Source organism: Ascaphus truei, chromosome 4 (assembly GCF_040206685.1).
Source record: "Ascaphus truei isolate aAscTru1 chromosome 4, aAscTru1.hap1, whole genome shotgun sequence".
Taxonomy (NCBI): domain Eukaryota; kingdom Metazoa; phylum Chordata; class Amphibia; order Anura; family Ascaphidae; genus Ascaphus; species Ascaphus truei.
Genome location: NC_134486.1, coordinates 415,973,821 through 415,985,944, shown reverse-complemented (window position 1 = coordinate 415,985,944; position 12,124 = coordinate 415,973,821). Strand labels below are relative to the sequence as shown.

The following is a 12,124-nucleotide window of genomic DNA, read 5'->3' as shown; positions in this document are numbered from 1 at the left end:
ACTATGGAGACATAGTATATGGCTCGGCTCCTCAAACCCACCTTAGCAAACTTGACACCCTCTACAATTCAATTTGTCGTTTTGTTCTCCAATGCAACTACAACACACATCTCTGCGAAATGCTCAAAGAACTAGATTGGTCATCACTAGAGTCTAGGCGCAAAGTTCACCTTTCCTGTCTCACCCTCAAATACTTTCTGGGCAAGCTACCCAGCTACCTGAACAAGCTCCTCACCCCTACCACATGCAGCACCTATCACCTGAGATCTGACTCCAAAAGACTATTCATGGTCCCAAGGCTCAACAAAGTATCCGGCCGTTCCTCCTTCTCCTACCGTGCACCCTAAAACTGGAACAACCTACCGGAGACTCTTACATCCACCACCAGTTTAAGTTCTTTCAAATCTAAGGCTCACATTTTAACCTGGTCTGTAACTGTTTCATACGCTCATAATATATATTTTCTTTAACTGTGCACGCAATGTCTTGTATATAATGTATACCCTGCTCATTATGTAACTGTATTTGTAACCCTGTATTATTTGTTATAACTCTGTGCCCAGGACATACGTGAAAACGAGAGGTAACCCTCAATGTATTACTTCCTGGTAACACATTTTATAAATAAATAAATAAATTCAAGAAATATTTACTTGCTACACTGAACTAAATGACCCATATTTATAGGAAGAAAAAAATCCATACAGAAATGGAAGAAATTATTCGTCATACTGGATGTTGCATTAGGGATTCTTTGTTACTGTTTATATACTTGAGATCACTTTCCTGGTAGCACAATGAGAATTGTGGGTCTGGGTTTTTAGCTTGCTGAGCTTGTGTATGTCTAACATGTCTAACAGAAAGAGACAGCTCCATATCCTGTCTGGTCTGTAACCTCAAAATACCATGCAGACCATTTTACCAGTCCGTACGTATGTATGTCCATAAATTTATGTATTTATGTATTTATATAGCGCCATTAATGTACATAGCGCTTCACAGCAGTAATACACACGGCAATCATATAAATAACAAATAATACAAATAACACACAATGGGAATAAGTGCTTCAGACATAAAAGTAACATTTAGGAAAAGGAGTCCCTGCTCCGAGGAGCTTACAATCTAATTGGTAGGTAGGGAGAACGTACAGCGACAGTAGGAGGGAGTTCTGGTAAGTGCGTCTGCAGGGGGCCAAGCTTTATGTATCATGTGTTCAGAATATCCACCGTGCTATTCATATGCTTCTTTAAGCAAGTGTGTTTTAAGGTGGGTCTTAAAGGTGGATAGAGAGGGTGCTAGTCGGGTACTGAGGGGAAGGGCATTCCAGAGGTGTGGGGCAGTCAGTGAGAAAGGTTTAAGGCGGGAGAGGGCTTTAGATGCAAAGGGGGTAGAAAGAAGATATCCTTGAGCAGAACGCCAGAGTCGGGATGGTGCATAACGAGAAATTAGGGCTGAGATGTAAGGACGGGCAGAAGAATGTAAAGCTTTAATAGTGAGGAGAAGAATGGAGTGTGAGATGCGGGATTTGATTGGAAGCCAGGAGAGGGATTTCAGGAGGGGAGATGCTGAGACAGATCTAGGAAAGAGTAGAGTGGATATGACATTCTCTCCACTATTCACCACCAGACCCCCCTAGACGGTGTGGAGTGCAGCTGTGTGTCACTATGTCACCGATCAGCACCAGTTGCACGGTGATTTGTTGATACCTAAGGAAGGGACAGGAGGGTGTTGCACGGACCTGTTTGGCTTGTTCTCCGGTGATGGCGATAAGACGACTGACCCCTTTAGCCAGAGGTCGTTCGGAGACTATGACAATGTCCTCAATGGTTCCCGTCCGCAGCAAGTGCCTGCATGTAAAAGAGAAACCGTGACAGGGTTACAGACGGAGAACCGGGAACGTGCCTGTGAGCCTTGGACCATCCTGACCCCATCATACAGTAAATAGGACACGGGCAGGCCTCACTGTGATTGGCTCACAGTGTCACGTGGCACGGCAGCCATTCGAAAATACACAGTTCTTTGTATTTCCACCAAGTTGCTGTGCCAACGCTGTCTGCTGTGCGCGTCGGCAGTGGATACACTGTCGTAGGAAGACGGGTATGTTTCATTGCCGTGCGCGCGCACGCTAGCGCGCCTGCGCTTAGTATAATACACGCCTAAAGCTACCCCCCCCAATAAATGTATAGTTCCTGTGTGAAGTGCCGCCTTCATTCTAAGCCTGGGACACACTCTTACAGTCATTATTATCTGTACACGTTACATGGGTAGGATGGAAAAGCCTTACGTGCCACAGCACAGCTCCACTGAGGTCTGCAGGGCAGCCTGGGAGCCTGGCGCCAATGCAATGTCCACGGGAACACCCACTGATACCATACGGACAGGATCAGGGTACAGCTGCGTAGGCAAAGGGAGAAACAGGTGACATGGGGAAGAGGGCAGGGGGCAGAGAGAGAGGGCAGGAGGCAGGGAGAGGGGACAGGAAGCAGGGAGAGAGGACAGGAGGCAGGGAGAGAGGGAAGGAGGCAGGGAGAGAGGGAAGGAGGCAGGGAGAGGACAGGAGGCAGGGAGAGAGGGCGGGAGGCAGGGAGAGAGGGCGGGAGGCAGGGAGAGAGGGAAGGAGGCAGGGAGAGAGGGAAGGAGGCAGGGAGAGAGGGAAGGAGGCAGGGAGAGGACAGGAGGCAGGGAGAGAGGACAGGAGGCAGGGAGAGAGGGCAGGGGGCAGAGAGAGAGGGCAGGATGCAGGGAGAGAAGGGAGGTGGTAGGGAGAGAAGGAAGGTGGCAGGGAGAGAAGGAAGGGGGCAGGAAGAGAGGACAGAAGAAAGGGAGAGAGGGCAGGCGGCAGAGAGAGGGCAGGATGCAGGGAGAAAGGACAGGAGGCAGGGAGAGAGGACAGGGAGAGACGACAGGTGGCAGGGAGAGAGGACAGGGGGCAGGGAAAGAGGACAGGAGGCAGGGAGAGAGGACAGGAGGCAGGGAGAGAGGACAGGAGGCAGGGAGAGAGGACAGGGGACAGGGGGCAGAGAGAGGGGACAGGGGGCAGAGAGAGGGGACAGGAGGCCGAGAGAGAGGACAGGAGGCAGGGAGAGAGGACAGGAGGCAGGGAGAGAGGACAGGAGGCAGGGAGAGAGGACAGGAGGCAGGGAGAGAGGACAGGAGGCAGGGAGAGAGGACAGGAGGCAGGGAGAGAGGGCTGGAGGCAGGGAGAGAGGGCTGGAGGCAGGGAGAGGACTGGAGGCAGGGAGAGAGGACAGGAGGCAGAGAGAGAGGACAGGGGGCAGGGAGAGAGGACAGGGGGCAGGGAGAGAGGACAGGAGGCAGGGAGAGAGGACAGGAGGCAGGGAGAGAGGACAGGAGGCAGGGAGAGAGGACAGGAGGCAGGGAGAGAGGACAGGAGGCAGGGAGAGAGGGCTGGAGGCAGGGAGAGAGGGCTGGAGGCAGGGAGAGGACTGGAGGCAGGGAGAGAGGACAGGAGGCAGAGAGAGAGGACAGGGGGCAGGGAGAGAGGACAGGGGGCAGGGAGAGAGGACAGGAGGCAGGGAGAGAGGACAGGGGGCAGGGAGAGGACAGGAGGCAGGGAGAGAGGGAGGAGGCAGGGAGAGGACAGGAGGCAGGGAGAGGACAGGAGGCAGGGAGAGAGGACAGGGGGCAGGGAGAGAGGGCAGGAGGCAGGGAGAGAGGACAGGGGGCAGGGAGAGAGGACAGGGGGCAGGGAGAGAGGACAGGAGGCAGGGAGAGGACAGGGTGCAGGGAGAGGGGGCAGGGAGAGAGGACGGGCAGGGAGAGAGGACAGGAGGCAGGGAGAGAGGACAGGAGGCAGAGAGAGAGAACAGGGGGCAGGGAGAGAGGACAGGGGACAGGGAGAGAGGACAGGGGGCAGGGAGAGAGGACAGGAGGCAGGGAGAGAGGACAGGAGGCAGGGAGAGAGGACAGGAGGCAGGGAGAGAGGACAGGGGGCAGGAAGAGAGGACAGGGGGCAGGGAGAGAGGACAGGAGGCAGGGAGAGAGGACAGGAGGCAGGGAGAGAGGACAGGGGGCAGGGAGAGAGGACAGGAGGCAGGGAGACAGGACAGGGGGCAGGGAGAGAGGACAGGAGGCAGGGAGAGAGGACAGGGGGCATGGAGAGAGGACAGGGGGCATGGAGAGAGGACAGGGGGCATGGAGAGAGGACAGGGGGCATGGAGAGAGGACAGGGGGCAGGGAGAGAGGACAGGAGGCAGGGAGAGAGGACAGGAGGCAGGGAGAGAGGACAGGAGGCAGGGGGCAGGGAGAGAGGACAGGGAGAAAGGACAGGAGGCAGGGAGAGAGGGACAGGAGGCAGGGAGAGAGGGACAGGAGGCAGGGAGAGAGGACAGGGAGAGACGACAGGTGGCAGGGAGAGAGGACGGGGCAGGGAGAGAGGACAGGGGGCAGGGAGAGAGGACAGGAGGCAGGGAGAGGACAGGGTGCAGGGAGAGGGGGCAGGGAGAGGGGGCAGGGAGAGAGGACAGGGGGCAGGGAGAGAGGACAGGGGGCAGGGAGAGAGGACAGGGGGCAGGGAGAGAGGACAGGAGGCAGGGAGAGAGGACAGGAGGCAGGGAGAGAGGACAGGAGGCAGGGAGAGAGGACAGGAGGCAGGGAGAGAGGACAGGAGGCAGGGAGAGAGGACAGGGGGCAGGGAGAGAGGACAGGGGGCAGGGAGAGAGGACAGGAGGCAGGGAGAGAGGACAGGAGGCAGGGAGAGAGGACAGGAGGCAGGGAGAGAGGACAGGGGGCAGGGAGAGAGGACAGGAGGCAGGGAGAGAGGACAGGGGGCAGGGAGAGAGGGCAGGAGGCAGGGAGAGAGGACAAGAGGCAGGGAGAGAGGACAGGAGGCAGGGAGAGAGGACAGGGGGCAGGGAGAGAGGACAGGGGGCATGGAGAGAGGACAGGTGGCAGCGAGAGAGGACAGGAGGCAGGGAGAGAGGACAGGAGGCATGGAGAGAGGACAGGAGGCAGGGAGAGAGGACAGGAGGCAGGGAGAGAGGACAGGAGGCAGGGAGAGAGGACAGGGAGAGAGGACAGGAGGCAGGGAGAGAGGGACAGGAGGCAGGGAGAGAGGGACAGGAGGCAGGGAGAGAGGGAAGGAGGCAGGGAGAGAGAACAGGTGGCAGGGAGAGAGAACAGGAGTCAGGGAGAGAGGACAGGAGGCAGGGAGAGAGGACAGGAGGCAGGGAGAGAGGACAGGAGGCAGGGAGAGAGGACGGGGCAGAGAGAGAGGACAGGGGGCAGGGAGAGAGGACAGGAGGCAGGGAGAGAGGACAGGGGGCAGGGAGAGAGGACAGGGGGCAGGGAGAGAGGACAGGAGACAGGGAGAGAGGACAGGGGGCAGGGAGAGAGGACAGGGGGCAGGGAGAGAGGGCAGGAGGGGGAAAATGAGAGAGGAAAAAAGAGAAAGAAACACCTCAAGCGAAAGATAAGTAAATAGGAAGAGTAGGAAAACTAGTACTGTATATTGGAGGCAGAAAACTAGTACTGTATATAGGAAGCAGCAAACTAGTACTGTATATAGGAGGCAGCAAACTAGTACTGTATATAGGAGGCAGCAAACTAGTACTGTATATAGGAGGCAGCAAACTAATACTGTATATAGGAGGCAGCAAACTAGTACTGTATATAGGAGGCAGCAAACTAATACTGTATATAGGAGGCATGTCTGGGAAACTAGTACTGTATATAGGAGGCAGCAAACTAGTACTGTATATAGGAGGCATGCCCGGGAAACTAGTACTGTATATAGGAGGCTTGCCCGGGAAACTAGTACTGTATATAGGAGGCATGCCCGGGAAACTAGTACTGTATATAGGAGGCATGCCCAGGAAACTAGTACTGTATATAGGAGGCAAGTCTGGGAAACTAGTACTGTATATAGGAGGCATGTCAGGGAAACTAGTACTGTATATAGGAGGCATGCCCGGGAAACTAGTACTGTATATAGGAGGCATGTCCGGGAAACTAGTACTGTATATAGGAGGCATGTCTGGGAAACTAGTACTGTATATAGGAGGCATGTCTGGGAAACTAGTACTGTATATAGGAGGCATGTCTGGGAAACTAGTACAGTATATAGGAGGCATGTCTGGGAAACTAGTACTGTATATAGGAGGCATGTCCGGGAAACTAGTACTGTATATAGGAGGCACGTCTGGGAAACTAGTACTGTATATAGGAGGCATGCCCGGGAAACTAGTACTGTATATAGGAGGCATGCCCGGGAAACTAGTACTGTATATAGGAGGCATGCCCGGGAAACTAGTACTGTATATAGGAGGCATGCCCGGGAAACTAGTACTGTATATAGGAGGCATGTCCAGGAAACTAGTACTGTATATAGGAGGCATGCCCGGGAAACTAGTACTGTATATAGGAGGCATGTCTGGGAAACTAGTACTGTATATAGGAGGCATGTCCGGGAAGTCCTCAAGGGTCACCAACAGGTCAGGTTTTCAGGATATCCCGGCTTCAGCACAGGTGCCTCAATTAGTCCCTGCTTCAGCACAGGTGTCTCAATCAGTCCCTGCTTCAGCACAGGTGTCTCAATCAGTGGCTCAGTCTTTGACTGAGCCACCTGTGCACAATATCCTGAAAACCTGACCTGTTGGCCACTCCTGATTTAGGAGCTCCATACACTTCCCTAGCAAAGAGGCTGTGAAAGCAGAGGAGGAGAGAGAAGAAAAGAGAGGAAATAACATGGGAAGCAAAAGGAGAACCACATGAGGGAGGGAGAGAGGGAGAGAGGGAGAGAGGGAGAGAGGGAGAGAGGGAGAGAGGGAGAGAGGGAGAGAGAGAGAGAGAGAGAGAGAGAGAGAGAGAGAGACACAGAGAGAGACACAGAGAGAGACACAGAGAGAGACACAGAGAGAGACACAGAGAGAGAGAGACACAGAGAGAGAGAGACACAGAGAGACAGAGACACAGAGAGAGAGAGACAGAGAGAGACAGAGAGAGACAGAGAGAGAGAGAGACAGAGAGACACAGAGACAGAGAGACACAGAGACAGAGAAAGAGACAGAGAGAAGGTGGGGTGGGGTGGGGTGGGGAGTCCTGCAAGGGAATATCCCTACCTCATCCACTGATCGGAGTCCTGGGACACATTGGGCATCTCTGAGAGCGACTTGTGCCGTGTGGATCATCTCGTCGCGTCTGATCATTTCCTGCAACACTTTCTCCACCTCCTGCAGCTGCTGGCTGCTAACGGGGGCCTCCGAGGAAACAAAGACTGCGTGTTAGGGCAATAATATTATTAATAATATCTACTACAGGAAAGCGGTTATTCATGCAAAAGGGAGCAACATTATTAAATAAACCAGGTGAAGCGCGCGCTGATTGTGTGACAAGGAAGGAGAGCGCGCAGAGGAACTGCCGCCTCCGAATAACACACTCCTAATCGCAATCGGACGCACGGGGGAACGCACATTCATATGTTCATTAAAATGTCTCTTCAAGTGTGTCATGTATTGTATTGTATGTCTTTATTTATATAGCGCCATAAATCCATAAATGTACATAGCGCTTCACAGCAGTAATACACGTGGTAATCATATAAATAACAAATAATATAAATCAGGTCATGGGAATAAGTGCTTCAGACATAAAAGTAACATTAAGGAAGAATAGTCCCTGCCCCGAGGAGCTTACAGTCTAATTGGTAGGTAGGGAGAACGTACAGAGACAGTAGGAGGGAGTTCTGGTAAGTGCGTCTGCAGGGGGCCAAGCTTTATGTATCATGTGTTCAGAATAGCCACAGTGCTATTCATATGCTTCTTTAAGCAAGTGTGTCTTAAGGTGGGTCTTAAAGGTGGATAGAGAGGGTGCTAGTCGGGTACTGAGGGGAAGGACATTCCAGAGGTGCGGGGCAGTCAGTGAAAAAGGTTTAAGGCGGGAGAGGGCTTTAGATACAAAGGGGGTAGAAAGAAGACATCCTTGAGAAGAACGCAAGAGTCTGGATGGTGCATAACGAGAAATTAGGGCTGAGATGTAAGGAGGGGCAGAAGAGTGTAAAGCTTTAAAAGTGAGGAGAAGAATGGAGTGTGAGATGCGGGATTTGATTGGAAGCCAGGAGAGGGATTTCAGCAGGGGACACGCTGAGACAGATCTAGGAAAGAGTAGAGTGATTCTGGCAGCAGCGTTTAGGATAGATTGTAGGGGCCGCGTGTCTAAGAGGAATAGCGCACAGCGTGCCGCTGATGTACAAGGAACAGCTCCAAGGATACGTTACTATTTATTAGGAAGCAGCTCCCAGATCAGCGAGGGGACATTCGCCAATGTTTTTTTAAATGGATTACCAGCGATCCCTCCGTCCCGCTCGCTTCCTATCCTTACCGGGATGCTGACATCAAACCGCAGGCGCTCCGCGGTGACATGCGACCCTCGCTGCATCGTGTTCTCCCCCAGGACCTGACGCAGGGCAAAGTTCAGCAGGTGGGTAGCGGTGTGCTTCAGCATGCAAGCCAAACGCTGTGCCTATGAGAAGAGAAAGAGGGGGGGGGGGGGCTGTCATTTATTAATATGGAAATCAACCGATACCTCCGCGCCGAGACCAAATACAGTAACATTTATATGGGGAGCGGCGTTAAACACACATTTATACGCAACTCAATGTACGCGGGCACATGTATGTGTACAAACACACATACACTGGCGACACACTTTATTCGAGCTTGGCTAGTCCCACGAATTCGGGTATACCCGGGTGTATTGAGGTTTGTGACTGTTTTCTGCCCGAGTGCATTGGGTTATTTTCCAGGCAGGGATTGAAGCATTTTATTCCCGCTGGCTGCAATACTGCACAGTATATATATATATATATACTGCATTACAATTCATGAATTTATGCCATCTGGTAGACACGCGAAGCATTGCAGCCTATTAAATCCTAATCATTATCATTTAACAGATCAGCCGCCCGTCAGCCAGGCATGAACCCAGGCTGGGAAGGCAAACGCAACGGGGCTTGTCAGAGGTTAGGAGTGGCGCATTCCAGGTATCTGCCAGGTACAAACTGGGTATTTGCTCGAATAAAGTGTGTCGGTGCAGTATGTACAGAAGTAGCGTGATTTACGGTTTCGGGGACAGTAAAAAGGGGCTGCCAGCGAGGGTCCGTTCTTCTGAATGGGACCCCCATGGGGAGATGAAATGCGGAGGTCAGGATGCCGCGGGTCCCCCGGCAGCGGGAGAATTAAGTCTGGCTGGCTATAAATGTATACAAGGGAACGTGCATACAGTTAATTCCCTCGCAGGCCACTTCTGATTTCTGCAGAAGATAAGAGAACGTAGTCCCTACGCATGTGCATTCACAGCCTGGACCATTGTCCTTTGTCCCTGTTCTGAACCGTCTTCTACTCGCACACAGCACGTACCTCGTCCAGGAATAGCAGGAGCTGATCCCCGACCTGCAGACTTTCAGCAGCAGTAACTTCATGTACCACATACCCGGCGGAAACTTGCACAGATTCCACTGGGAACAGCACGTCCTGCGGGGGGAAGCCATGCTATGTTATACATTCCCCAATGGAGAGAAACACACTCAGCATCACCCCTGCTGAAATCCCTCTCCTGGCTTCCTATCAAATCCCGCATCTCACACTCCATTCTCCTCCTCACTTTTAAAGCTTTACACTCTTCTGTTCCTCCCTACATCTCAGCCCTAATTTCTCGTTATGCACCATCCCGATTCTTGCGTTCTGCTCAAGGATGTCTTCTCTCTACCCTAAAGCCCTCTCCCGCCTTAAACCTTTCTCACTGACTGCCCGCACCTCTGGAATGCCCTTCCCCTCAATATCAGACTAGCACCCTCTCTAGTCGCCTTTAAGACCCACCTTAAAACACACACCCTTTAGAGCGATGGGAGCCGGGGGCTAGACGGAAAAGAGTCCCTCCATGGGGGATAATAAGTTATAGGTTATGATCACGATTTGATCCGTTTATCTGTTTTCTCTCTACTAATAGCTGTTGGAGCTAATTGGTCTTATGTCAAGGCGACCTAGGGGTCCCACAGAAGTTGTATAACAACCCCCCAAGAACTATGTGAGAGCATTGTTCCCTATATAAAATAGAAACCCTTCAAAGGGACCATATATTATATCCCTCCCCCACCCCCTCCTTTTCCTAGAAACATACATGGTTCCCAGGAACAGTTCTTATTGAAATGCTGTGCACATATTTATACCCGGCTCAAATCTAATTGAAATAAAAACATCTCTGGGGAGGGGAATGATTAGTAAGAATGATGGAGGGTCCCTCGTACCCTTTCCTTTGCTGACCACAGACCCCCGGGACTGGGGATGTCTCCAAAGGTCTTTATGCCCACCACTCCAGTTACTGGGTTAACTGGTTCCCGTAACTTAGGGCTCCTTTTTTGCCCTCTCTGTTCTCTTCTTCTGTTGTTCTATCCCCAGTGGCCCCCTCCCATGCCACCCCCACCCCCTCCGTCTGCTAGAGTTAGCTCAGAAGAACAGGGTTGATCCCATTCTCTTCCCTACCCAAAAGATCAGGGCCGTATAAGGTCCCCCACAGTGGGAAAGTGGGAGACCTAGATCTATATGGTATTGTTTTGAACTATGGCTAGTACTACCTCTATAAAGATTATATCACTGAATGTTAAGGGGCTTCAAGCCAATAGGAAGAGGAGACCGGCCCTTCAGGAGCTCAAGAGGGCTAAAGGAGATATTATTTTCCTTGAGGAGACTCACTTCAATGTCCATGACCCCCCCCAACACATTCAGACATACTTTTCCATTGGGATTCTACTCTTCGTTTAACAGCAAGAGACAAGGAGTGGCGATTCTGATTAGACAAGGTGTGCTTTTCTGCGCCAAAAACGTAATCACTGACCTCGAGGCCAGATTCTTGATAATACACGGTGCAATATCCGGGTCAGCAATAACCCTAATCAATCTTTATTTACCAAATGAGAAACAAATCGGAATTCTTAAGGGTCCTAGAATCTATTGAACCTCAATATTTATCTTCCCTCTTGGTAGGAGGAGATATGAATATGGTCGCCAAACCCGAAGTAGACAGATCCACTACTCCAGGACAATCCCACACAATTAATATTCAAAAAAAGGCTTAGAAATGTAGAGATCTAATAAAATAATTTTCCCTAACAGACATTTGGAGGGCACAACACCAGAATCAATGTGACATGGTATAGTCACCAGAATCAACGTGACTATACTTTCTATTCTACCCTGCATCAGACTTAATCACCAATAGACTATTCGCCACCAAAAATATTTTCCATGCCTCTTCCCACGCGGATATTGGCACAATTACCTGGTCGGACGATTCGCCAAGTGACCTGACCGTCACCCTCCCCTTTGTTATACCGCACTCTTTCCTCTGGAGGCTAAACGACTCCCTTTTAAATTATCCTGACATAGAAAAACAAATTAAACTATCACTGACTGAGTATTTTAATATAAACAAGGGATCGTCGCATCCCCAGCGACACTCTGGGGGGCCCACAAGGCAAAGATTAGAGGTGGCTTAATCTCTATTGCTTTCCAAAGGAAGAAAAATTCATTGAAACCATATAAAGAACTAACTGATAAAATCACAAATTTGGAGCAATTGCACAAAAATAACCCATCAAAAATAATTTATAAGTCTCTTTGGGTAGCTAGAGTAGCACTAAGACAGATCCAACTAGAAGACGTTGAGAAAGCCCTGAAATGGACTAATCAACAGTATTATGATCGAAATTTTTAGAAAACTGTAACCTACCCAACTAACCAAGTCCGACTCCGACGCTCTAAATGGCAAAATCACTGACTGAACTAACCGACGCAGTGAAATCATTAAAAGCAACCAAAGCCCCAGGACCTGATGGGTTTACTAATGTCTATAATAAAAAGTTTCTTGCTAATTTATCTCCATACCTATTGTCCAACTGAAGTTTAATTCTAGATGGAGTTCCTCTCACATTCAATATCTGGGAGTAAATGTGACTAGGCGCTATTCCTCCCTCTATCAATGTAACTACCCACCCCTACTTGACAAGATAAAAAAAGACTTAATGGAATGGGATAGATTCTGGATATCATGGATCGGGACAATAATTTCAGGATATTATACTTTTTCCAGATCCTCCCGGTCCATATAC

The 12,124-nt window shown here is 51.0% G+C and overlaps 1 protein-coding gene across 2 annotated transcripts in view; it reads right to left on the bottom strand.

The window, feature by feature from the left end:
- The window catches only part of AARS2 (alanyl-tRNA synthetase 2, mitochondrial), a 55,440-nt gene that overhangs the window by 13,674 nt on the left and 29,642 nt on the right, over nucleotides 1–12,124 (bottom strand). For both annotated transcript variants that reach the window (XM_075598799.1, XM_075598800.1), the window contains 5 exons: nucleotides 9,378–9,491; nucleotides 8,341–8,481; nucleotides 7,083–7,220; nucleotides 2,288–2,397; nucleotides 1,742–1,850 (listed from right to left, as the gene is read on the bottom strand). In XM_075598799.1, coding sequence (XP_075454914.1) covers nucleotides 1,742–1,850; nucleotides 2,288–2,397; nucleotides 7,083–7,220; nucleotides 8,341–8,481; nucleotides 9,378–9,491 — 612 coding nt within the window. The remainder of the gene's footprint in view (nucleotides 1–1,741; nucleotides 1,851–2,287; nucleotides 2,398–7,082; nucleotides 7,221–8,340; nucleotides 8,482–9,377; nucleotides 9,492–12,124) is intronic.